Raw genomic sequence first — 27681 nt, 5'->3', positions numbered from 1 at the left:
CTTGAGCTAATTTTTGTCTGGCTTACTATTTAATTTTTTTCCCTTCTCTTAGGACCCATTACAACTTTTAAAATTACACAGGTCCCAAAAAGAGCTTGTCTGTACGGGTTGGATCTATCAATATTTACTGTATTAAAAATTAAAACAGATACATTTGCCCCCAACTTTTCACAATTGTTTGATGGGATTTTAATACTGATTTATTTTTCAACATAAGACTGGCAAATAATTCTGCCCCCCCCCCCCAGCGAAAAGGATTCTTTGGGTCTTCTAGAAACCCTGGAAGAAGAAGGAACACTGGTTTAGCCAAGATTGTAGTAATACTAAAGGAAAAGTCAGCTATGTTATTCTGAATTTCATATGGGGGGTGGGACTACCAAAATCACATTAAGGCAGATAGGGGATGTGATGTGACTTTGGGCCAACGGCAAGGCAAAAGGCAGATTAGGCTGCATCTGAAAAGCTATACATCACGAGGACTAACATCTGATGGGTGTTTTCCAGCTGTTCGACTTACCCAAGGTGTTTTCCCTATGGTGTAAGGAAGATGCCAAATCACTGCAAGCGAACGCTCAAAAGAAAAATTAACAAATGAAATAACAAAATAAAAGTTTATTAGAATTAGGAACGCAGTTTCTCCCTCTGATTAGCCTTAACATGGAACAGTCCGCCAGTTACAATGAAGTCTAAGAACAGTTAATTCCACAGCATGAGGAGGTGCACTTTTTAAGATGGAGGGAAGAAAAATAGAAAAAGAAAATAAAAAAGAAACTTACAAGCCTTCGGTCATAGCCCAGTCCGCTCATCTTAACCATCTCTCTTACATGCTGGATTACAGGAGCGCTCTCTATACATGGGAAAGTTTGCCAAAGAACACTACTCTTTTGTCTCACACGATAACTGATTTCTAATACAGCAGTTGTACTACGACACTTGAGTTAAAATGGTTCTGAAAACTTAAAAGACGATTTTGATACATAACACTAGCGATAAAACCCAATAAGGCAGCCACTTCGGTGGGGGAGGAGAGAATGAGAATGTGTCTTAAGAGGACCCTCGCTCCATCTGCCCATAGTTATGGCAGCACAAGCCATAATTTCCATAGATTGCACCAACCAAGGTCTAAAAGTATCCGAGAATTTCTTTCTTTTTAAAAAAAGGTACTATTTGCTTTGTCTTCTACAGGATAGGAAAGCAAGGAAGGAGAGGAGTACAGGTCTAGAAGTAACCCTATATAACAGCGTATCTCAGCAACTTGAAGATGAGCGGACTTCAACTCCCAGAATTCCCCAGCCTCCTGGCTGGGGAATTCTGGGAGTTGAAGTCCATCCATCTTTAAGTTGCTACGGTTGAGAAATACTGATTTAAATGATTTGCAAATCCCAATTTTAAGAAGCTCCCCTCCTGACCCCACATGAACACACAGGGGTATGAGCTCCTGAAGTAGAAGATGCAGCGATACAATGCTTCTATATACATTTTGTTAAAAACAAACAATATTGTTTAATAATACAGGGGCAATGGCAAAGTATTGAGGAAAAAGAGCCGAACATGTATGAGACACCCCCGGGGAACAGAATGGGTTTATTCCATGCGGCCCACCAAGGAATGGACCACTTCTTCCATCGAGCTAGTTCCAAGCAGGGCCGATAAAAAAGAAACACAAAACGCACAGACACCCACACTTAACTGGATTGGAAGCACTTTGTCATGTCTTATTGGGAGCATGCAAAGATGAAGCCAGGAGCATGGCAGGAAACCTCACCATTCAAAGCAACGGGAGCGCTGACCTTGAATGCAGAAATTTTTGGATTAGTTACACATTTCCAAAACCATTGACCAATTCCAAACTTCCATTCCAAGCAGGAAGTCACAAAGTGAAAACAACCTTCTCTCTCTCTCTCTCTCCCTCCCCCTCCCTTATGCTGAAGGAGATTATTTGGGGTTTTGTTTTAGTAACTCCCCAGGGTAAGCCAAAAGCAGGTCTTAAGTCTCATCAGATGCAAAGCTGAGCTGCCAAAAGAGGGAAGCTAGGTCTCTCAACCTTGGCAGGAAACCCCTTAAAATCCAATCGCGGATTGTGCAAAACCCTACACGTCCTGCAACTATAGAAATATTTGCCAGGGGGTGGGCGAGCAGGCTGTCCCAAACACACAACTACAAGTGTCACAGGCACACATGGAATTAGCTGAACAGATCCTTGGAAACTTGTTTCTTTTTTTTAAAAAAACAGAGGGGAAAAAAGTATCAGAAAAGCAGCCCTTTTAGGTAAATAAGCTAGACCAGGGGGGTTCTTCAAACCTGGCCCTTTGATGACTTGTGGACTTCCAACTCCAATTCCTCAGCCAGCGTGCCTGGCACAGGAATTCTGGGAATTGAAGTCGACAAGTCATCAAAGGGCCAGGTTTGAAGACCCCTGAGCTAGACTCTGGGGTACATCCAGCCTCCCATCCACCCCTGAATTTGAAAGTAGAAAGCTCACTGGGAAAACTCACTACAAGAAGCTCCGATACAGTAATAAACAGCTTCCAAACGGTGCTTGAAGATAACTTTTATTACAAAAAAATATGAGACTATAAATGTATTGTATGATATTCATGATTTAGTCCTCATTCAGGAAAAAAAACACCCAATGGCTCCGGAAACTATAGACCAGTCTTTCAACCTCAGCAACGTTAAGAGGTGTGGACTTCAACTGCCAGAATTCCCCAACCAGCTTTGCTGGCTGGGGAATTCTGGTAATTGAAGTCCACCTCTCGTTTAACGTTCCTGATGTTCAAAAACCCAGCTACCGACTCTTGCAACTAGACGGAGTGTTTGCTGCATCAGGCACTTTTTCCTCGCCAACCATCACAATTTTTTCCCAGCAGCCCCCATCGTTTCCAAAATTGGACACGTTAACAAGGAATGTTCCGCAGACACTTTAACCCAACATGCCCAAAGCTTCCTATGAATGAATGAAGAGCCCAGTCGCAGAATAAGATATTGGATTTTCGCACGGGCAAATGGCCGAGGCCGGGGTGTGTGTGTGGGGAAATGGGGCCGTTCGAAGCTGAAAGGAAAAAAAAGGCAGCCGGAATTATACAACACTTTGATTTCCAAACGGGAAACGCACACCAAGCAAGCTGGAAGTGCCCAAGGGACGGTGTCCGTTGCCAGCAAGGAACACACCCGAACAAGGGATCAACTGGTTGCAAGGAAGGGGGGGGGGGAAGCGGAAGAGGAACCCCCCGAAAAAACCCCATTTATGTTGTTTGAGCCACAGAATGAGTTCTTTACAGCAGCGCACACTGCCCCCTCCCTATTCCCCCTCTCTGAATAAAAAGCAAACGGGGGGGGGGGGGGAGAAAGAAAAAGGAAAAAATGCACGGCAAATAGACATCTTGAAGGTTTTTAAAGAATAAATATTTTTTTTGTAATTAAACATTATGCAAACACGTGCCACGCTTGCTTTTTTATCCATGCATATGCGCTATTTACAATTTTGAAAAATACTGTGTTCTCCTTTTGTTTTTTTTTGTTTTTTTTAAAAGTCATATACAAAGGGTTTTCTCTCTGTGTGTGTGTTTGTGTGTGTGTGTGTGTGTGGTTTTTCCTTGTTTGGTGCCCCTTCCTTCCCCCTGCCCTCCTCCCCCCTGCCCTCCCCAAATCATCTTTACAATAAGCCAAACAACATTCACCACCCATGAACTGTCGTGTATTTGTTACGGAGGGGTGGGGAGGGGCAGGAGGAAAGGGGAAAGGGGGGGGGCGTAGGGGAAAAAAATAATCTCATACCAAAGTACATCAAAATGGCTGGTCGGACATGAACAGCAGTGTCAAGAAACTCTTTTAAATTTCATCGGTCGTATGCAGAGGAGGAGAGAGAAAAAGTCAGCTTGGAGAAGTAAGCTACCTTGCGAGTTAAAAGTCGGGAGGGCTGTTTTCATCTATCACACTTACCGGCCACCTAGAATACTGTTGTACAATGGTTTATCTACCGTTTTTTTTTATTACAATATAATTTACTTAATTTTTTTTCCATTAACAAAAAAGAGAGAGGGAAAAAAAAAACAAACAAACAGAATTCCGGTACTATAGACCAGCGGTGTTAATAGGCATGGCGCCCCCTTTTTTTTTGTCCGGTGTCTGCGTGTGTGGGTTTTGTTTTAATGGTATGAGCACTCTAGATGGGAAGAGATTTTTTTTTTAAGAGTTCGTTTTATGCAGGGCACTTTTCAGTCCTCAATATATTCCCACAGGTCCTTTTCATAGCCTTCATGCACATGTTGCAATAACACCCTCCGTCGACTCTCGCAGTATCTGCAAGGAAAAAGAGAGGCGAGAGCTTTTAGATGCCCAGGCGGAAACATTTCCGGGCATAATACATTTAAAGGCAACAAGGTTTTTGCCTTTGGGTGGAGTTGAGAAACTGGGGTGGGGTGGTGGTGGTCTTTCCAGTCATGTGCAAATAATTCTTGCCTCTGTGCAGTTCAAACAGTGAATCTCAACCTTGACTACTTTAAGACGTGTGGACTTCAACTCCCAGAATCCCCCAGCCAGCCATATTTTGCTCGAGTGCTGGCTTCTCTAAACTTGGCAACTTTTAACACTTGTGGACTTCAACTTCCACAATTCCCCAGCCAGCCACATTGGCTGGGGAATTCTGGGAGTTGTGGTCCACATGTCTTGGGAGTGGCCACAGTTGAGAAATACCGAGTGAAGAGGCCGTGGCCCTGCTTTGCAAATCCATTTAGCGATTTAAGACCTGCAGGAGCGATCCTTCTGCAGAGGCCCCCACAATGTGCTTTATTCAGCCCAACGGAGAAGCCATTTTCACAATCGGCTTCCAGACTTAATAAAATACAATCCTTCAGAAGCTGAACTGGGCCTTCCATCTCTCAGGAGAGGAACATGCACTTCTTTCGCCGAGATTTTAACCGTTAACTTAATTTCTGTTTTGCATGTTTGGGGTTTTCTTTCACTTCAACTGTCTTGAACGTTTGCTTGGATCAAAAGTGACCGCAGGAGGAATACGTTTTCCTGCCAACCAACCTTTGTGTAGCTTAATTCAAGATCAATGATAAACATTTTGAGCCGTGCTATCCGAAACAAGGATTACCTGTATTTATCTTGCACTTTCTGCTTTATATCCTGCAGTGAATCTTGAGATATATCTCGTTCCAGGTACCCAGAAAGAACCTCGGTAGCATTCTCCAAATCTGCTTGATTATTCTAAAAATGCAAAACACTCTGGTAAAAACTTAAAAGTAACTCTTTGAGTTTAACAAAATAGCAAAAAAACAAAAAACCTTCTTGTCAGTTTAGTATTTTCCATTAGCAGGCAGGCATTAGAGCGGTTTTGGAACCTCTTCAAAGCTTAAGCTATTTCTCTCCTATGGGCTTTTCTTTAGAGAAATCAGGAAACATCTGTCTTCCTAAATCTGATTAAGATACTTGGCATAAAAACAGAACTACGTTAACACAGTGTTGAAAAGAAAAGGCCTGGTTATTTGAGAAACCACCTTTCTTCCTGTCCAGTAAAATCAGGCAGTCTGAGAGCACTTCAAATCCATCTGACTAGACAGTACCAATGATGCCATCCCTGTCCAGGTGCCTTTTATCTGGAAGAAACACCCTCTGCCCCAGAAATCCAAATGGCTCCCACCCGGAGGACATTCAGAAAGTTTGGTTTGTTGTACAGAAAGTCCTTGACTTATAACCAGTGCCATTGTAATTTCAAACCATGGCCAAATGAAACGGTTGTTAAGTCGAGGATTACCGGTACAAAAGTTGCCTGCCGGACCTACAAAGGAGAATATTTGTAGCTCAGGGTTGAAATGAGGGGTCCTTGGTGCTCTCTGAGCCTGGCTGTTTTCTTGCAGACGTTTCATGACCCAACTAGGGAACATCATCAGTGCTAGAAGGGAGTGGGGTTTGCATGGAGGAGGAGGAGGAGGAGGAGGAGGAGGAGGAGAAAGACTCTGGGGTCCTTGGTGTTCTCTGAGCTTGGCTGTTTTCTTGCAGACGTTTCATGACCCAACTAAATAACATCGACAGTGCCAAGAAAACAACCAAGCTCAGAAAACATCAAGAAACCCACAGTCCTCTCCCTCCTCCCGCCCTACTCTCTTCTAGCACTGATGAGGTTGCCTAGTTTGGGCAATGAAACGTCTGCAAGAAAACCCCCAAGCTCAGAGAGCACCAAGGACCCCGGCTGGACCTGTATGATCTGCGTTGTTAATTCTCCAACAAAATCCCAGGGCAGTGAACAGAACTGTCAAGCATCCTGGGAGATTTCCAGGGAACGGACGGGCCTCTTACCTCAAAGATAATGGATTGATTATTCTTTTTGAGGTAGAAGGCAAAGACGTAGGTGTACATGAGCGTGGCACGGCACTGGCAGAGGACGTCGACCGCTTTTTTCAGGAACTGGACCTCGATCCAGGACATGTTGTGCTGCTGCATCTCCTCCATCTTCTGCTTGACCTGGGCGTAGAGTTTGTGCTCAAAGCGCAGGCTCTGCATGTGGTTCATGTAACGGTTGCAGTAGAAGAGGTATCGCTGCAAGGCGGCTCTTGAGCGCTGCGTTTTAATTCCCCATCAGGCAAAACGGAAAAGCGAGAATTAAAGCAGAGCAATACTGAGAGGCTCCCCGCGGGAGGGAGGGAGCCCAAGGCAAACAGAGGCCCAGCCTTTGCCTCATTCAGCAAGTTCTCCAGGTGAAGCTCTGAATCTGACACCCACCCACCCCTCCCCTGGCTCGGAGCACCACCAGACACAACATCCCCTGCCAGCCAAATCCAAATTAACTTAAATAACCTTAAGCGGCTCAAATTTCATAAGGTCGTAGAGACTCAAAAAGATTTTCAAGCTCGCTTGCTTGCTGGCTGGCCAAATTTTATTTAGACAGGGGTGTATTTATTTGTTGGGTGGCTGAAAAACGGCTGGCGCTCGAGCGGATGGGGAGCAGGTGATCCCTGTGTAGCCCCAAATCTTGAAGAAGACTCCAGGTTTTCTGCAGCCCAGAGAAACAGCCTTCGCGATTAAAAGTTTCAGATCTGTAAACTGCCGAGAGCTCTTACGAATTGGGTGGCCTATAAACAGGAACAAGAACGGGCCTTTTCACAATACTAAAGATCTAACAGCTTGGTTTCTCCAAGACACAGGAGAGGAAGGTCTTCCGGGCAGAAAGGATGGTGAGCAGCCAGAATGTAAAATAATAAAAGAAACCACCTAAAGAGCAGCACCATCCAGTGTACGAAGTCTACCCGCAGCAAAACATCTCAAGAAGAAACTGCCTCAAGGAAAGAAAGGGTGAAAGCGTGAAAGCTCGTTGTGTGTCCTCGTTTTACCAATTAGCCGGAACTCTGACACCAGGAAGCAATGAATAAATTGGCCACTTGGTGTGGATTTAAGGCTGGAAGCTAACCCTACTCCACGTTCTCCATCTGGTCAACAAGAGAGAGTTGAGCAAGCAGTCAACAGCTTCCTGATGCAGACGGTTGCCAAGAGTGATGAACTCACCTCCTGGGCATCCCTTGCTGCCTTGGCATCATCCTCGTTGTAGCGGTTGCAGTTGTACCTGGAAGAGGTTTATGAGTATGTAGATTTCTAAAACGATCGCTCTTATTTCTATCTGTCAGCCCAAGTTCTTCCTTTCCTTCCTTCGCTTATTATTGTAAACAGGACAAACTCCCTTGTGATGTTTTTTTAAGAGCCTTCAGGGCCTACAGCTGACTAGAGCAGTGATTTCCCAACCTTGACAACTTTTAAGGTGAGTGGACTTCAATTCTCAGAATTCCCCAGCCAGCAAAGAGGAACCGTATCAGATCCAAAGCATCCTATTCGGGATGCCAAAAAACCAGTGTGAAATAGTTAGAAGTGAATTTCAAATCACACCATGCTGAGCTGATGACACGATATTTCCTCAGTTTATGCAGCCTAAGCAGAGAACGGCCTGTTTGCTCAAACTGGTTTTGAATGGTTCTCTCTACAACATCTTGGCGCATACTGGCTGGGGAATTCTGGGAATTGAAGTCCACACGGCTTAAAATCATTAAGGTTGAGACAAACTGGACTAGGGCTTCTCTCAAGTTCCTATCTTCTCACCACAAGTAATATAGTTATACAGAGAGAGAGAGAGAGAGAGAGAGAGAGAGAGAGAGAGAGAGAGAGAGAGATAATCCATATGCAGCAATTATCTGCTGAGGCTCACTCCTTCTACAGAAAAATGTTCCTAACCATCCAACACCCCCCCCCACACACAAAAAAAGCATCTATTTAAACATACCAGGCAGATCCATGCGGCTCCCATGGGCCGAGACACACCCAGCAAAACTCTGCTTTACAATTCTGGTTCCGACAGACCATGTGGTTGCAGCCGCCATCTTTTTCTATGGTCACATGGCATTTGGGACACTCCTGCAGACAACAGGAAGGGCGGTGGGATCAAAAAACTACCAGGCCATCATTCTTTCTATCGAAAACTTTATTATTAATCATCCCTGTTATTAGTTAAAAATAAAAAATAAAACTGAAGGGAGGTAAGTCCGCTGAGGGTGGATGAAGTTAAAAAGTTCTTTGGACTGCACTTTTAGCCACCTTAAAACAGCACAAAAAGTTGGCCTTGTATAATGAGAACACCAGAAATAAAGAGTTCCACTGCTTCCAGGTCAGTGACAGCTTTAATAGAAAAAATCTTCATGCAGTATACACCATTTACTCTCTGTGTCAAATTACCGATAGATTAATCTACCACTAATTGTTCTTAATTTATAACTAGGCCTTGTAAACAGTGCTTCCCCATCTGGGCCATTTTAAGATGTGCAGACTTCAGCCCCCATGCCAAGCTGGGGGCATTCTGGAAGCTGAAGTCCACACGTCTGAAAATAACCGAGGTCGAGAAACACTGGCTTATAAAACGAAGCGGATTCTGAACACGTCGGCAAGTCCTGGGAGAAGAGTGATGAAGATGCTTAGCAGCTGTCTTAGAAGCTATGGGAAGGACTACTGTAGTCCAGGCTTTTTTTTGTTGTTGTTGTTGTTTCTGGCTAACAAAATGCTGCCAGGATGCCTGAGACTACAAATTCTCCAATCAACCTCTCCTTCCTGAATTTATCAAAATTCCTCTCACGTGAAGTGACCATCAAACCCCAGCCCCCAAACTTGAAGTTAAAAAGTCCACAGAGGGCTGTGTAAACAATGGCTTGAATCAGGTACACCAGACGGCCCCAAACTCAGTAACCCAAGAGAGTAAAACTGGTCTACTTTCTCCACACTGCGTATTTTTGGTTTTTTTTACACACCTTAACCACTTCCTCTTCTCCGCCACCGACACTTGAAAGACCGTACAGAGTTTGTGGCACAGCTTGCGATGTCTACAAAGCATGAAACGGGCCACCAGTTTTGAGTGTGGGGGCCCATTTCCAGAAATCTGAGATTAGAAAGGGCTGAGTTATCTCAGGAAGCCCTGCATTGTATTTTGCAATTTGCACCGAAGGACTCGGTCAAAATTTGCCTGGACCCTGACAAAGGCGCTGTAGATCAATGCAGCAGTGGATCTAATAGCTGGACTAGATCAGAAGACACTTTCCTGCCTTTCCAGAAACCACAAATACGGACACATTCCCGATCTGCATTGCCTTCAATAAGTGCAAATTTGTTAGTTCTCCTCAGTTAAGACAGTAACTCTTGATTTTGCAGCAATTTAAAAAAACAAACAAAGCCAAAAAACCAGACATAATAGATACTGGTACTTTTTGGCTCTCCAGTTATCTAAAGAGAGGAAACCACAGAGGCTATTGTTTACGGCGAAAAATTGTCACTCACTACATGCAAAAAGGAACTGTCAGATTTCACGGAACGTTCTCGTAAGGGAGAAAAGAGACTCTGTATTGTGAGGGTGTCAAGCCAGAGAAACAAAACCACCAAACCTTTGTGTTTGCTGCAATCCAATTCGAAGTTTCACTGTCATCATCACATTTCTTAATCCATTTTTTCAACCACTGTCCAGGAGAGAGAGAGAGAAAAAAAATCATAATTGTCCTAATGGAATCATTGCAGGCTTCCTAAATTCAGAGTTTATCGGATGCCAGGGACTGCCTGCAGAAATAGGGGTCATGCCCCTCAACTTCTCTACAATAAACAACTTGGTAAAGAAAAACAAAAACATTTTTTAAAAATTATTTTAAAACATTTGAGGAATAAATGACCATCTAAAAGCAAAAGGGAGAAGGCAAGAAAGGGCAGGGCAGGGTTTAAAACAACACATCGACGGACGTAAAGTTTACAGCTATCGGAATATTTAAAGTTCCTTGTCTCACAAATGAAAGAACTAGCTGAATATGTGCAACTGGGCTCCTATTATCTTGAGAAGTAATCGTCAAAATTTTATGTACTCATTCAAGCCACTTCAGGTCCAAAGCATCGTTCTCAGGAACACCCCCCCCCCCAAAAGCAGTAGGAAATGGAAGTGAATTTCAAATCTTGCCATGCTGAGTTGATCATACATATCAGTTGATACAAAATGATTTCTAAGCAGAGAACTGTGTTTGCTCACCCTGATTCTGAATGATTTAATTCCAACTTTCCTGGAAAAGGGTTAGGGTGGGCCATACAAAATATGAAGTGGGTGGGTGGGCAACCTGAAGTGACGCCCTCTGTCTCTCGGCCTGTTCTTCCAAAGCTGCATTTCCAAGGTATCCTAAGACCCTTTCGTGTATTGCTGCTGCTATATTTATCCCCTGAAGCAATATTTATTGCTTTTCTATACTGCCACACGTTAGATGCAACCCAGACAGCTTTAAAAAGCTCACCTTGCATTTAACAGGATCATGCCAGTTCTCGCCACAGTTAAAACTGCAACAAATGTTTGAAAATATTATTAGACAGTTTCCCAGGTAAGCAACACTGGAAACGATGGAACTTTTAAGATGCAGAGGTTTGCTGCAACCCGCAAAGCTTCACTGATGGCTGGCAGCCGGCAAGCATCTGCCTGTCCCCCAAAAATATTCAGCAGCCCGTGTTCACTCGGGTTTGCTATCACAGGAAGCCAAGGTTGTATTTCCACACGGCTACCCTACCAAGCCAACGTAACAAAATGGTGTTCTACCGCCCAACCTGCTTACCAAAACTGACGGCCACATTTACAGCGAACAGGCTTAGCATCGGGATACTGTACTTTAACAACATGGTGGCAATCTGGAGCAGGACACCATTTTAACAGTCGATTGCACTGGAAGAAACAAACCCACCCATTGTTAGCACAGAGAAAGCCAAGAACAAAATCCGCACAGCCTCACTGCTTTTCGAGGGGGGTGGGTGGGAGGGTGGGGGTTGGTTTACTGCGGAGATGGCAGGGGCAGATTGCACTGAAAGATGGCTTGTTAACAGTCCATCTCATTCCCTTCTCTTGCCAGAAATCCTTTATCCAAAACTTCGTCTCGATGGAGACCTACCCGGCTGTCATTTCTGAGCCTCTTCATATTCAAAGAGAATTGCACAGCATTAGTTAAAAGCAAGTCCTAAAATTGTCCCAAAGATGGTGTTCCAAAAGGCAACTGGACTTTCTTGGAAGGAGTTTTCCTCTTTGAAAACGTTTTCACTTTTCATCCAAGAAACTCATCCACGTTATTGTGAAGATATGAGAAGCTAGTAAGTGGTTTCCCTGGAAACAGTCAACCTAACCAAGTGGCTAAAATACTTCTGTAAAATCGTGGCCTTCACGTGGGTAAGAATTTTAGATTTTGAGCCAAAGCAATGCTCTTAACTTTTTAAATGCTATCTGAGAAACAGAATAATAGCATAACAGAGTTGGAAGGGACCTTGGAGGTCTTCTAGTCCAACCCCCTGCTCAGGCAGGAGATCCTATGCCATTTCAGACCAATGGCTGTCCAGTCTCTTTCTTAAAAACTTCCAGTGTTGGAGCATTCGCCGCTTCTGGAGGCAGGTTGTCTTATTAGAGCCAGTGGTTTAGCTAAAGACACTCGCAGCCAGAACGAGTATTTCGGCATCAAAAGCCGAGAATGGCACCAAAATGTGAACAAAGGCTAATCAATCAACAACCCCCCCACACACACATATTTAAACGGCTTCTAGCATATTTAGGGTTCCTAAAACAAAAGGCAGACGTTCCTTTATACCAGTCACGTCAGCATACAGTTTTAAACAGAACACTCACCTCTACAAAACTATTAGTTATTAAATGCTGGTACTTTAATTTAACTTTTGAATCTGTGATCAGGCGCCTACAAAAAGAAGAGAAAGATAATATTCCATTCAGAAAACCTTGTTACCTTAGAAGTCCAACCTAAATTATAATGCGTTTTCAAGGAAAACAACAGTCTCGCTTAGTAAAGAAGGCTCCAATATTTGAAAGAGTGGCTTTTCCCACACTATCTTGTTATTTGTTCTACGGTACAACCCAAAAAAATAAAAATCAAATTAAATCTTTATAGGAAGGAGGGTCCTTCTGAAAGTGGCACTGTGACTGCAGAAAGCCCACTCTCTTGAGAGGTGCCAGCAACGACTCAAGTCAAATGCCAGACCAAAATGAATGTGTTTGTCTGAGGCAGTTTAAACTCACAGGGTTTTAACTGGACGATTCCAGGTTTACAAATCAGGAAGCGAGTGGCTCAACCTTTTACGTGAGTTACACCTGGGAACCCCCTACTCCCCAGCAGTAATGTAATCTCCTCCCACCGTCAGTTTAATATGCAAATGCTAAGACGACTGAGAAAAGTCGCCACCTCAAAAGGGCCAAATGCATTAATTCAAACCCGACATTTTATTGCTGGAAAGGATTACACAAGAGCCCAACATGTAAACCAGGGGTCTTCCAACTTGGCCCTTTTATGACTTGTGGAGTTCATCTCCCAGCAACTGGGCCGCACAAACAACTGGGCCGCGGGTATGTAGGCAGCACACAAAACCACGCACTCTCCGGTCCGTGGAAAAACCTCTCTCCACAGAACCGGTCCCTGGTGCTCAAAAGGTTGGGAACCTCTGTTACAGACCGCTTTGCAGCGCTTTACAGTCCTCTATAAGCAGTTAACAGAGTCAGCCTATGGCCCCCAACAATCTAGGTCCTCATTTTACTGACCTCAGAAGGATGGAAGGCTGAATCAGCCTTGAGCTGGTCAGAATCGAACACCTGGCAGTGGGAATGCAGAGTTAGCCTGCAATGCTGCATACTAACCACTGCGCCACCACGGTAAGCCGAACAAGCCCCTGCAATAGATGCCATTTCTCTTTAAGAATGATGCAACAGACCCTCTTAGTAGGCCTTCTGTGAAAGGAGTGGCTTAAAAACCTTGACAGGTGACCCAATATACTTGTAATAATTTGTTTGTATGTACATCCTGCTTTCACTATTATCGGACGCTGCTCCCTGGATGCCTATTACTTCACTTTAAAGCAAGCTAAGAGAGGAGGAAGCGGGTAGCAAAAGCCCACTTTGATGGGAGAGGTTCCCTGTTCCTGGGGGGCCCACAGGGACGAGAGTCCTGGGATGCTAAACGGTGTGATTGACTCATCCCTCCATACAAGGTGGAGCCAATCAACTGGCATTAAGCTCAAGAAAATGCAAGTGTTAACTGAAATGGTGTCAACCGCAACACTTACATAACTGTATTGTCATCAACCAAGATATCACAGCCATGAGCCGGGCAGGAGATTGTCTAGCAAGGACATCCAAGAGGCGACGGGAAGAAGCAGAAGACAAAGAAGAACACATCTGATTAGTTTAGGTATTGATGCCTCTAAAAGAAAATTCTACAGAGAAGCATTTTTTTCCCTCAATTCCAGACCAGCGTAAGACTGTGCCTATTTATTTTACTTATATTCCGCTTTTTCATCTGAAGTCCAAGGCGCCTTTCATTTAATCCCCCACAGCCACCACCTGTGAAGTAGGTCGGACTGAAAGCCAAGGCTTTTCTCAGTAGCAAACCTCCCAGTTTCTAACGCTTGTGCTTCTGAAAAGTGTCAGCAATGCACGTTCTCAGCGGCTTCCCAATTTTTGTTTTATTTTATTTATTTATTGGGGGGGGGCTCAGCAAAGGAACAGCTGGAGCATGATGCAGGCCTTTCTTTAACACTGTTAATTCAGCGTAAACGCAAGAAGGAAAAATTTTACCTGTCCCATGCCCTCCTCCATTATTTTGGTAGTTAAATATTCACTCCAGCACTGCATGCAAAACTTGTGTCCACACTCCAAGCCAGTGAAATACTGGAAAAACAAATCATCGTTATTAGCTTTACTCAATTTTCACAGCTCTGAAACTGGACGGTACCATCTTTTTGCAAGTTCAGAGTGACACAGCACAGCAACTGAACTCGTGGGCTTTGGGGAGGTCTTCCACCCTACATACACACGCACGCACGCACACACACACACACACAGAGCGCCACACAGCCACAAACATTCATCCCAGCAGCCCCTGGCCCAAAGTGCCAGGAAATGCACACAAGCTTCCTGACTCCACTACCACAATCATGCTGCCTCCTGAGGTTTTCATACCAAAAAAATTGAAATTAAGATGGCAAAGTGAACAAGCTGGCATCTCCACCCAAATCTCCCATTAAGGCGGCACGTTTAGAACTGGTGATGCTGCTGGACAGGACCAGATGTTGGGAGCTTTAGGCCCTGCTTTGTCCTAGTATATCCCCATCTAAAGCATCTGCCCAATCTCCTGGTCAATCAAGCACCTCCAATATTCTGAGGCTACAGGTATAGGCTGTCCTCGACTTACGATTGTAATTGAGCCCAGAATCACACCCAGAAGTTGTTAACAGTCATAAGGTGAGGCATACGGATGACCCGGAAGTAATTTTCTGAGGGTTTATTTTTCCCCTTTCACGGCAATCATTAAGCAAACATTGTGGTTCTTTTACAGGCTGTGAAGCACCCGTTCCGTGGCCATCGTAACTTTGAACAGTCGCAAAACAACCGGTCACTAGATGAGAACCACCTGTACGAGGAAACTTGATCTGATCCAGAGAGGTCGCTTTGAATATTTTGGAGATCAAAATAGGTAACTATGGGAGACACCAATTCTGATTTATTTTTTATTTTTTTTACAATTCTCCCGCTTTAATTGTAATGCCAACATTGCACTTTGTGATTTTGCTGCTCAAGAGAAGCTGTATTAGGATTCTGGTGAGCCTGAATTTCAAGCATCTGATGTGAGGAGATCTACTTGGCTCTAAAGCCCCATACAAGCAGCGTATTCAAAGGCCTTTAAGAAGCAGAAATCTGATCACAGGACATAATAAGCAGAGAGACGGGAGAGGGAAATGAAATTAGGATATTTAATGAGAGGGAATAAAAACAGAAATCATTGGTATATAATTAGGTCTCTTCTACTGCAGAAGAAAAAAGGAGTTTGAATATCTCCATTAACGAAAAGCTGCATTTTTCTTCTTTTGCCCTCAAGGTTTTAGATATTACCGATAGGTGTTATTTACAGGCAGTCCTCGGCTTACAAGAGTTCATTTAGTGACCACTAAAAAAGGTGACTCATGACCATTTTTCACACTTAACGACCGTATGCAGCATCCCCATGGTCACGTGATTTACCCTCAGATGCTTGGCAACTGACTCACATTTATGACGGTCGCAGTGTCCCGGGGTCACGTGATTTCCCCTTTTTAACGACCTTCTGACAAGCAAAGTTAATGGGAGAAGCCAGAGTTCACTTAACAACCGGGTTACTAACTTAAGAACTGCAGTGATTCACTTAACAACTGTGGCGAGAAAAGTCATAAAATGGGGCCAAACTCTCTTCACAACATAAATTCTGGGCTCAATTGTGGTCCTAATTTGAGGACAACCTGCATTTGGCATTTATTGGCATAATTGTACGATTTTAGGTCTTACCTTTTATCTGTAATTACACACACACACACAAATTTGGATTGCCAACACAGAATTAAAGGGAGAGTGGTATAGCTATTTCGAGCTATTTAGCTCTCATCAGCCAGCCATACCGGGTGCCTCAGAAAAAAACAGCTAATACAAACATTTTCAAGTTACAGACTGCACAATTTGGAAGGCACTCACCGAATTTGGATAGTTGAGATAGCAGATCTGACACGGCATGTCCTGTGCAGATGATCTGGTGTTCATCTGACGTGTTCGAGACTTTTTACTAGGATTAATGACATGACATTCTGCAAACAGCTTCTCCAAGTTGCCGTCAAAGTACCTACCCAAAAAGAATGAAGCCGAATGAATTTTTTTTTTTAAAAAAAAACCTCTCTGAAAAAAAAAGCATGCAGGAGCTCTGGGATCTGTATATAAACCCAAACTTCCTGCGTTCTAATTCATCTCTTAGCTAGAAGAGGCAGATGGCCTTGGTTCTGTAAATCCATAAAACAATTGCATATATTTGTGGGGTTTTTTAAAAAAAAAACAGCAAAATACACTGGGAAAAGTAGTGGGCCCACCCTGCTTCAAAAATCTCCTGCTTCCAAGGGTCACTTTTCAGGGCACAAATCCCTGTTGCTCAGTCTACAAATCTAACATCTGTGTTCGGTCTCAGAACGCAACTCTGGGCAGCTTACAAAAATAAAATGAAACCATAAGTATATAAAATCACATTAAAGTTACAAATAAATACGAGCTATAATTAAAGAAACGTATGCCGCCAGTCTTGCCAAAGGAGACTCTTGACACAATGGCAAGGGGGGGGGGAATTGTTGACAGACCTGAAGGACCAGGCTAGGGACAAACGTCCCAGAGAAAGATCATCACAAAAAGTCAACATCAATGTCATCACAATGACTAAACATCAATTTGATGACCCATAACCAATCAATAAACACATTAAAAAAAATTCAACCAAAAGACTGCAGCCCCATGTACATTTCAAACAAATCTTGCCTTCAGCAATTAAACATTAAATTAAAACTGTTATAGACAACGCATTTTCCTTCTCTCCAAACAAATGCCTATTAGTTCAGCATCCAAAGTTATGCTTCTGAAAAAAATGTCAAACTGGATAAATTATCTGCAGCATCCCTAGCTATGAATAAACATTTCCTAGCCTCCCACATTGTCCTAAAAGTTACTTGAAATTGTCAATCAAAATCTGAAAGTGAAAACCACTGCTTGTGGATTAGCTCTCCAATATGAAAATTATTCAAAATGCCTACAAAGCCCTAATATTTAAAAAAAAAATGTTGAACAGGCCAACCTCTCAGCTCTGGGTGCAACTCCCAAGGTTTCTAGAGAAGGCTGCAAAAAATGCCAGTAGGATTAATTGCAACTAGATTAAGCCAGTGAATTAACTATAATGATAGGAAAGGATCCTGACTATAGCTGCTTGTTAAGCGTTTTAACTCATAAAGCTATTTTAGGAGCTGTTCCAAGCTTAGATTTTTATATCACACTAACCCAAGGTGCATTTCACCAGCCTGTTAACTAGGCAACCATATGTTGGTCCACCCAACAGATGAGGCTGAAATCACATTATAACCCTAGCAAATGTTACTAAGCTAGTTCCGATACTAAGATAGCTTCTTACAGCCCTGATGGTTATGCCTCTATACTCATTGCTTCTATAAAAAAGATCTTTATCTCATGCTACTGTTATCTTAACTTTATTCCACAACAAATTCCAAATGCTAGTCTCTTGGGGAAGGATGGGGCACATAATGGCACCACACGCTTTGTAAGTATGTTGTGCGAGATATGGAACTATACCACCCGGGATGACTTTATGAATTGTGTCAGGAATTTTGCAAAAGCCCAAGCCAAACAATTTCCCAATAACTGGCTCATGTAAGGGCACGTTTTTTTTCCCTCCTCTCCTCCCAAGAGACCTCAATGGGCTTCTTTGATTTCCAAGTAGCCTCAAATGTCAAGCCACGATGGGCTTGGCTCACCAACATGCCCCGTTCTCTACTCCTATTTGTTTAAAGAAAGTAGGAACCACAATAGGGAGTACCTGCTATTCTGGCTACCTGGGAAGGAGGGGAAAGAAACCGCCTGGCTTACCTCTCCATCAGCTTTTCTTTATCCCAGTTGAAATGACTGAGGAGTATCCTGGTGATGGTGGCCGGGTTCTAGAAGAGGAAGGAAAGTCGTCATAAGGAATGTGACCAGCAGACCTGCCCTTTCTCCCAAAACTTCATTTCCCCCCCCCCGTCCAATATCTGATAATAAACGTGACAAGTTATTTCAAAGGCAAATTCAAGTTTAAATCAGTTGGACGATCAGTACTGATCAATAGTGAGTGAAATCTAAAATTGTGGAGCCGGACATTTTCTTAGGACACTTCTTCTGACTGTTGAATGGGTCCCATGTAGTTCCCCAATCCTCTAAAGCACACTAGGAATGAGGGGTCTTTGGTGCTCCCTGAGCTTGGCTGTTGGTTGTCTTGCAGGTGTTTTATTACCCAAACTAGGTCAACTCCTCAGAGCTAGTAGGGAGTGGGGTCCGTGGAGGAGGAGAAAGACGAGGAGGAGGAGGAGGATTGTGGGGTCCCTGGTGCTCTCTGAGGCTTGGTTGTTTTCCTGCAGACCTTTCATTGCCCAAACGAGGCAGCCTCACCAGTGCTAGTAATGAAATGTCTGCAGGAAATCAACCAAGCTCAGAGAGCACCAAGACTTCATTTCAACCCAGAGCTACAAATATTCTCCTTTAATGGTACACTAGAGAGAATGTGAGGCCTGTGCAAGAATGGGGACTCACCCACCCCCTAAACACACTAGATCTGGAGTGCTTGGCTTTAATTCATTTTTTTAAAAAAAATACATTCAGGCAATGTTAAGACTAGACTCCAACAGGCTAACTCAAACACAGAGTCCGACTAGACTTTAAAAATAAATAAATCCAGATTTTAAAGTTATTCTGAATGTTGCACGTTATTTACATATTCCACAGATCCCAGTGAAAGCGAAAAGGATGAGTACAGATTTCCACAAATAGCCAGGTAAGGCATATAAGTATAATCCTCTTAGCTATTAAATGTCAGTTTAATGTTTCATTGTGCAACTGGACTTACCATTGCATAAGAAAAGGATCCCTCCCTTTAGGCACACGAAATAGCTAAGCCCAGCCGACAACTACCAGGAACATTCACATCTCATAATAAACAGAATATCTGGGAATTTAGGCTTCATGCAAGCAAAGCAAACTCACGCGTGCAAGAAAGTAGCTCCCGCTTTGTTCCTCCTGGAAAAGGGATCTGAAAAACTAACCAAAGAGATGCCTCCCCAAGTTTACCTACTTACTAACTATGGCTTCTGGCTCTGGCTTGTTAGAAGACTAAGCCACGCTTCTGGGGTTTGCAGGCGATATGTTTTCATGTGTTACTTACTTATGTCTACTGACAGAAGAAACCAAACAGATCAAAGGAGGACGCACCAGAACACCAGAATTCTTGGGAGATTAATAGACGAGGAATTCTTCCAAGGATTTATTGTTCGTACTAATAATGCAAAATCGTCCCATCTTGGAAAGTTTTTATCATCTACAATTTTTGACTTTATTCAGAGATTAAGTATGAAAAAGTCATTTTAAATGTATCGATATAACCTCTATACACTTGAACGCCAGAGAATGCAAAAGAAACTGCAATGGAATACAGTCTGGTTTGATTATAATTCAAGTCTATTTTTAGGATATGTAACATAAATGCATGTATGAAATCGATCAACTCTGGTGAACACATGGATATATCCATGCAATTTTCTTGGCAAATAGTTCGGAAATATTTTGCCAGCGCCTTCTTTGGGGATTTTGTTTTTTACTTCTCAAAACAATGAATTGGCCAAATGATCCCGCATCAGGGTTACATGAAAGGTAAAACTGGATGTTGAAAAGTTTTCATCTGATGTTAGCAACAGAAGGACTTTTTAAGACAGACTTTTTCTACAAATATCTCCACAGAATTCAGGATAAATATCACATGCCTTCTCAAAATACAAACTAAAGGATCTGTTAACCCTAATCGTTAACCTATTTTGAAAATATTTGCAGCCTACAAAACATCCAAGTTCAGTCATCTTATTCTAAGGCAACATGTTACATAACACTTCTTTTCTAGTTAGGTCTGTGCTAGCATGATAATCTATGTACTCTAAGACTGCAAGGGATTAAAAAAAACCACAGCTGTCCAACCCCTGCAGACAGCCCTTCTGATGTTAAAAATATATCCAGGATCTGTAAGACCGTTTCAACATTACAAGCGATAGCTTTGGCAATGGTATTAATTTCTGGGATGGCTGTCATAATTAGTTTAGGCTCTATTTTACAGCCACAGGCACTAAGAAACAATTTAGAATCGAGCACAATCTAAATGGGATAAAATACCAAATTTACCATGTCACTAAAAGATCACACACATAATATTAGGTATGGTTTGTGCAAACATAAACACGAGGATGGCAAATTGCAGTCATAGTCTTTTCCAATTTAGCTGCAAATTTCTCCATTGTTCTAACCTTGCTTCTTCTCCCAAGAAACATCAGCTGCTCATGTTAGTCTCAAAACTATGAGAAAGGCTAGTTGGCTCAAAATCTACCAGTCACATTATCACTTAATAAGAAGCCTACAGTTCAAGTCCAACAATCAAACCAACATTCTCCAGCATCAAGCTATTGCTTGCCTATTCTCTACAAAGTATAAATTAATCATTCTCACAGAGCAGAGAAATATTAGTCCACTTTCCATCCACTGTAAAAACAACATACAGCTATATAAAAGTAAACAAGTTGAATGTAGGCTTTACACATAGGTGGCAACAGGTCGATACACACTTTAAACAACTCGCTTTTAGTGTTGCACCCCCAGGTAATCCTTCCAAATATTCAATATTCCAAATATTGATTTTTAACATTAGTCCTTTCCCATCTGGGATATCGGGCAGAGCAACAAACTTGGTTAAAATCAAAACACCAAAAACGACAGCCCTGGCTTGGATGGCAAGACCTTTCAGAAATAGAATTGAGACACAATGTACTAGATACAGTAGATTAGCATGCACATCGTCGGTGTGAATTAGTTCACTGCTGGATGAAAAATATTCTCCATTTAGGAACTTGGGCTACAAGCAGCCTTCCTGGTCAAGACAGATTTTTTTCAACTTTGCCATCTAGGGCCGAGTCAGCCAGCTTCCTTACCGAAGGGAGAATTCAAATCTGGGTCTCCCTATTCCCAACAGCTCCAAGCTCCATGAAAGGCTCTGAGGCTTCATATTTCCAAACTGTTAAAACATATTTTTGAGTACAAAAATGGAACCTGGCCCCATTACATTTAAGAAAGACCGGGACACAGAGACTTGACATAGCATCCTTGTATTAGGTACTCTGGAGATATTAAACACCAGCTATTTAAAAAGGAATGCAGGTATGTTCGTATATAAAAACATCAACACCACCTGATAATATTCATTTTTGCAGGATTTCCAGGCCATATTTTAATCCTTCTCAAACAATTTAAGGACATTGATACCTAAATGCCACTATTAAGTCCTTCTGACTCGGCTCTTGAAATTGGGCTAGTAAAACGGCCACCTGATTTGACAGAGTGGCAATTTGCTCCTCTGTCAATTCCAGAATTAACAAAAGAAACAAAAACGAAGAGACAAACCACAAATGGCATTAATTCTAATGTTTATTCCATGGATGAAATTCAACTGACTACTCGGCAACCAGCAAGAAGGGTCAAAAGTTGAGAGACTCGTTCATATAGCAGTGTGATTCTAAGGTAAGACAGTCAGCTAACCAGTTGGCTTAATAGCTCCCTGTTAAATTTGACCTTGGACCTGCCAGACACAAAGACATCCTTCACTGCCAATCTTTATATTACCCCTGAATTGAAGATTACAGCAAGATAAGCTCTGGATTTGGACCTGTTCAATTAGAGCTGGAAGGAAGAAGGAATACAGCCCATTCCACACCCACTATTACTCACCCAGCTTTAACTACCACTCAGCTCTTGTAATTTGGCATCAGGCTCAAGCTATTCTTCCTTTTCCTTTAGCAAATCTTTACAGGATTAACGTTACCTTGTTCGGGAGTTGTCAACGCAAAAGTAAATCGACACTATACGTTGTTTTGTTCCAATTGTTTTCCAACTTCCTAAAGTCAGAGCAAATCTCCAGGTAAGCACAAGGTTGTGAGTGCTATTTAGCACAGAAGAGGACAGGGAAGAACTGATGTCATAGGAGAGTTCTGGTATACAGGCTAAAGTTCACCACCTCTCCCATTCTCGCCAAACGCATCATGAATGACCCTTGAAAGTTTTTTTTTTAAAATATTTGCAGTGTTTCAGGGACATGAACAGAAACGTCTGGGCCCATCAAGCCAATTCTAAAGAAACTTGGGCTAGAGAGGGGATTTTATTGCAAGTCACGTCAACAGCCCCTCAACAAGGTCTTATGTATGCGATGCTACAAGTACGCCATGCAACATTTACACAGAAAAGGAGAGGAGCCCCCCCCCCCCACTCCTTGTGAGCTGTCTGAATGCTCACTCAAGAGAAGACCAGGTTCCATTGCTGCTCAGGAATACTTGAAGAGCTCCATGTTGGCAGAAAGATTTTCTCTTTTCCATACAGCTTTCTCACCTGCTGAGCATAGATCACTCACCTGAATTGGACATATTTGTAGAATGACAAGATAACAGATTACCATTTCTCTTCTTCACGGGGAAATGGTCATCCCTAATAGATGTGGACACCTATTTCCCCTCCCCATCCCATTCCAACCTGAGTTTCCTGATTACCTTCTGGGGGAAAAAACCTGCTAAAAAAAGGAAGATGTGTAAATGTTTCTCTATTCATCTCTGACTCAAAATAGTCATTATGCTAAAACCAGGAGAGTTTTCAAACAAAACCAGGAAATCAATTCAACCAAGCCTATCCATCATTAGCCCTCAGCAATGGGCATTAGCTCAAAGCAAATGAGAGGCAAAACCTTTGCACAGCTTAAAACACAGTAATTAAGGTCCACCTCTAATATGAATTGTCCTGAATGCGAAGAGCGCCTTGTTCCCTACAAGTCAACCTGACCATTAATTGCAGAAGCAAGACTGATCTTTAGACCAGACTCTTCCTAGACCAAATTGACACCTTTTACTTACGTTGGCAACAGGAAATCCAATCACACACCTGTGTTAAGCATTTTATTGTTTGTAACTTGTGCAACTTTGGATGCCAGTTTCAGCTGGAAGGTATAAAATGAGCAGATTATGAACACCACAAGCCTTAATCTTGGGATTTTTCCTAGCCTTGTTTCCAGCCTCAGCAATGTGACGTACAATTTGTGAACTGTAACCGTGTCATTGTAACTATAACCCTAATGTGAAATAGTTATTTATAAATGCTAAAAAAAACAACTTTAGCCCCCCTCCTACATAAATGATGTAAACAGCAAGCTATACAATCTCAATACACAGTCAATCCTATGCAAAATAAATTTGCCCACAATAAGGCTTTGTTAAGTTCCAGGAAATAATTCTCTTATTTCTACACCACTTTTGGTACCAATGGAAACGCCACTAGGTATTCAACTTGTACCCGACCTGAGTCAATCCCTTTCAACAATTGTGTACACACAAGAGTCGAGTCCGGCGGAACAGTCCTGCTTCTCAAAAATGCCAAAACACTGAGAGAGGTACACATTCCTGGGCCCTGCCCTCTTGTCACGTTGCCATCCTGAGCAGCTGCACAGGGTCGCCCACAAAGATTCATGTCACCATCAGTCACCGGCAGGACTGGGACAGTCGACCTTTTTCCTCTGGCTGAACCTTTCTTAACCACAAAAAGCCTTCAAGAATATTAACGCATCAGATCCTTGGGGTGGGGGGCCCGAAATTACAGCCTGGGGTTCCCCTTGGGGGGGGGATGCCAATAGGAGGGCGAGGACTCCACCCCTGCCATTTCCCACCGAGGTCGGGGTGACCAGTCGCAGCTTAGCTGGCGTGCACCGAACCCTGACACTGAACCCCTTCTCCCCCCACCCACCCACCCACCCTTGAAAGCCCTTTACCTCCCTGCCTTTCTTGTGTAATCCAGCTGCAACGGGTCACCCCTTCCCTCTGCTAAGATGCCACCAGAAAGGGGGGAGGGGCACCTTAGTGACCACAAAGGAACTTCGGGGCAGGGGCAAGAGAGGGGGGATGCTTTCACCCTTCCTCGGCCTGCCTAGAGCGCCCCCTCCCTTTCCAGGCTGGGGCTGCCAGGCCGGAGGTCCTCCAGCCCCTTCTGGAGAGCTCAGCGCTGGGGGGCGGCTGGGCGGGGAGCCCTTTTCTCCAGGGGGGCGACGGAGGGGGGGGGGGGGATGGACCGAAGGCGTGGCTGGCGAGTCCGCTCCCGCCGATTCTCCCAGCGAGGCGGCCCGATCCCTCCGCGGGGGGGGGGCGGGGGAGGAGGGGGGCGCGCGCGCCGGGCACGCGCACCTGGATGACCTCGTTGACCTCTCGGATGCACTCCACCATGTGCTGCAGGATCTGCTCGGCCGTCAGCACCTCGTAGCGGTAATCCTCCTCCTGCTCGTGGCCTAGCCCGCCGCCCGGGCCCGGCCCGCCCAGCCCGCTGCCGCCCAGGCCTCCTCCGCCTCCGCCGCCGCCGCCGCCGCCGCCGGGCCCCAGGCCGCCCGTCTCGCCGCAGAGCAGCCCGTCGCGCTCGCCGCCCACGCCCAGCCCGGGCTCGACCAGCTCCACCTCGCCCAGGTCGAGGTTGTCGTCGTCGGGCTCGTCGTCGTCGTCGTCGTCGGGCTCGTCGTCGTCCTCCTCGGCGCCGCTGTCCTCGCTGCACTCCTCGTCCTCGTCGAACTCATAGTTGTAGCCTTCGTCCGAGTCCATGGCGGCGCGCGCGCCGGAGGCCGCGAGGCGGCGAGACGGGCCGCGAGCGGGGCGGCCCCACCGGGATCCGAAGGCCTCGGCCTGGACGCCGCCTCCCTTCGGCGGACCGATCGCCAGCGCCCGCCGCCGCCGCTCCTCCTCCTCCTCCTCACAGGCGCCGCTGAGCCAACAAAGGGACGCGTCCGGCCCGCTCCGTCACCTCGACGCACGCCACCACGCACGCACGCACGCACGCACGCACGGCGGGACGCAACCCCGCGCCGCGCGGCGGACGGCGAAGGGCGGGGCAACGCCCGGACCCCTAAGCAGGCGCTCTCTCTCTCGCTCGCTCGCTCGCTCGCTTGGCCTTCGGGCGCCAGTGGGCGGGGCCCGGCGCATCGTCGCTCGGCGACATCCATCTTGAGCGTGGCTTGAAAGGGAATCCTCTCGCGGGAAGCCATTGTGGGAGGTGGGGGGGGCGCGTGCGCGCGCTCCTGTTTGCTCCGCCACAAGGGGAGTAGGGGAAAGGGAAAAGAAAAAAAAAAGATGGAACGCGGCCGCCATCTTGGGTGCGGCTAAGGCCGGTTAGAGGTGAACGAGAGGGGCGTCTCACGAGGCCCGCAGCTTAAATGCGAGCCAGGTTGCATTGCGGATCCTGCGGCTGGTTCAGCTCTGCCTTTCTGACTTCCTTGAGACCTTAAGGGGGATGGGTTGGGTTTTTGTGTCACTTTTAATATCTGTATTTACTGTTTTTAGCAGGGCATATGTTTAATTTTCTTTTAACTTTTGTATTTTTGTATTTTTTGTATATCTGCCCTGTTCACCGCCCTGAGTCCTTCTGGAGAAGGGCGGTATATAAATAAAATTATTATTATTATTATTATTATTATTATTATTATTATTATTATTATTATTATTATTATTATTATTATTATTATTATTATTATTATTATTAATCGGCCTCGCGGGCTCATGAAACTGGGTTATGGAGTAGTGACACGTTAACACCAGTATGGCTTCATCGTGAACCCAGAACATTGGGCTAAATAAACCATGGTTAAGCATCCTGGACAATCCCTAGTTTGGTTTGCTCGCGCCTCCCCCTCCCCCTGCCCCCCACACATTTATGCCTGGAGTTATTTTGCAGTTTTAATCTTTAAGGGGCTGAAAGATTGAGATTTTTTTCCCCATGCTGATCACCTTTTTATTTCCTAATGACCCGTAAATTCCCAAGAACTAAGTAAAGAATGTCAGAGATAAACGTTCATTTACAAAATCGTGATGGCTGGTTTCTCACTAAGCCTCGGCCAGTGGAAACTTTCACTCAGAAGACCCTCATCCCACTTAAAAAGGACCCCACAAAGCTTTTGTTTGCATGGTTTCTACTTATCAATATTTACTGTACAAACAATTAAAATTGACACATCCATACAATATTTATTGAATCTTGTAAAAGTAACAAATGTTAAAACCAATAAGGTATAACATAAATGTCCATTATCTTAGACCGATGTATAAATCAGGCCTTATATTTATAAATTCTGTACCTTAACTCTGAAAGTCAGTATTTTTGTGCTGAATTTTCTGTCCTGAAAAATCAAATTATCTTGGGTTCTAATATATATTTCTCCTTTTTCACTACATCTTAACGTTATTCACCGTATCACAGAAGGATGTTACAATACGTTGTTATGTTATATGTTATTCACCGTATCACTAGGTAAGGCCATCGAGTCCAATGCCAAGTCTATGAAGGAATTCAACAATGGCAGGACAGTAATGGCCAAAGTCTGCAAACATACAGTACACCAAAAAAAGGAAAACGACCCTCAGATTCACTTTCTTTACTAAGTGGTCCTACTCTTAAAATAAGAGCTGTAAATAACAGTTATGAACTAGAGTGGGGAATTGAAAAAGCAACTTGAAAAAAGCTCTAACCACCCGCTTCCATGTTGCTGCTAAGAAAGCCATAGGGATGTGCCTCACAAGCTCCAAGGTCCTTCCTCATTTTGCGCTGCCATGCTGGCTTTTTTGCTGGCAGGATGGAGCTAGATTTCTATCCGCAAGGCCAGTGGCCTGTTAAAGCTTTGCTTTGTAGAGTGAGATGGGCAGCATATAAAATTTATTTATTTATTTATTTATTTATTTAATTAGATTTATATACTGCCCTTTCCCGAAGGACTCAGGGCGGTTTACAGGGTATTTAAAACAAGAAATACAAAAGTTAAAAACAATTTAAAAAATTACATCAATCCCTGAAAAAAAGTAAAAACCCCAATTAAAATTAAAATTAAAATTAAAATTCTCAGCCTGGGCCAGAGAGCTCGAAGAGCCAGGTCTTCAGGTCCCGGTGGAATGAACAGAGGTCGGGGGGGGGCAGTCCTGAGCTCCACGGGCAGCTGGTTCCAGAGGGCAGGTGCACCCACTGAGAAGGCCCTCCCCCTGGGTGTTATACGCAGGCAATCTTTTACCACCGGCACCCTGAGCAGACCCTCCCTGTGGGAGCGCACTGGACGAAGGGAACTTGATTAATATAATAATAATGATGATGATGATGTTGGAAGGGACCTTGGAGGTCATCAAGTCCAACCCCTGCTCAAGCAGGAAACCCTATACCATTTCAGACAAATGGCTGTCCAGTCTCTTCTTAAAAACCTCCAGTGTTGGAGCATTCACCACCTCTGAAGGCAGGTTGTTCCACTGATTAATTGTTCTCACTGTCAGGAAATTTCTCCTTAGTTCTAGGTTGCTTCTCTCCTTGGTTAGTTTCCTTCTTGTCCTGCCTTCAGGCGCTTTGGAGAAGAGCTTGACTCCCTCTTCTTTGGGGCAGCCCCTGAGATATTGGATGACTGCTATCATGTTCCCCCCCCTGCTTCTCTTCATTGAAGAAGTGAGAGAGGGAGGATAGGGTTA

The 27681-nt window shown here is 44.2% G+C and overlaps 1 protein-coding gene across 1 annotated transcript; it reads right to left on the bottom strand.

Annotated features, from left to right (window-relative positions):
* Positions 1-597: 597 nt before the first annotated feature.
* ARIH1 (ariadne RBR E3 ubiquitin protein ligase 1) lies at positions 598-25008 on the bottom strand. The gene is made up of 14 exons (XM_083371679.1): positions 24385-25008; positions 17978-18045; positions 16040-16184; positions 14114-14206; positions 13603-13658; positions 12161-12227; positions 11109-11215; positions 10797-10839; positions 9915-9986; positions 8273-8403; positions 7507-7564; positions 6304-6564; positions 5102-5214; positions 598-4302 (listed from the first exon to the last, which is right to left on the bottom strand). The coding sequence occupies exons 1-14, from the start codon at positions 24787-24789 to the stop codon at positions 4218-4220; spliced, it is 1704 nt and encodes a 567-aa protein (XP_083227805.1). The 5' UTR covers positions 24790-25008; the 3' UTR covers positions 598-4217.
* Positions 25009-27681: the final 2673 nt, after the last annotated feature.

The sequence above is a fragment of the Vipera ursinii genome (assembly GCF_947247035.1).
Source record: "Vipera ursinii genome assembly, chromosome: 11".
NCBI classification, from domain to species: domain Eukaryota; kingdom Metazoa; phylum Chordata; class Lepidosauria; order Squamata; family Viperidae; genus Vipera; species Vipera ursinii.
The sequence above is the reverse complement of the archived record's forward strand: the minus strand, read 5'-3'. Positions and strand labels throughout refer to the sequence as shown.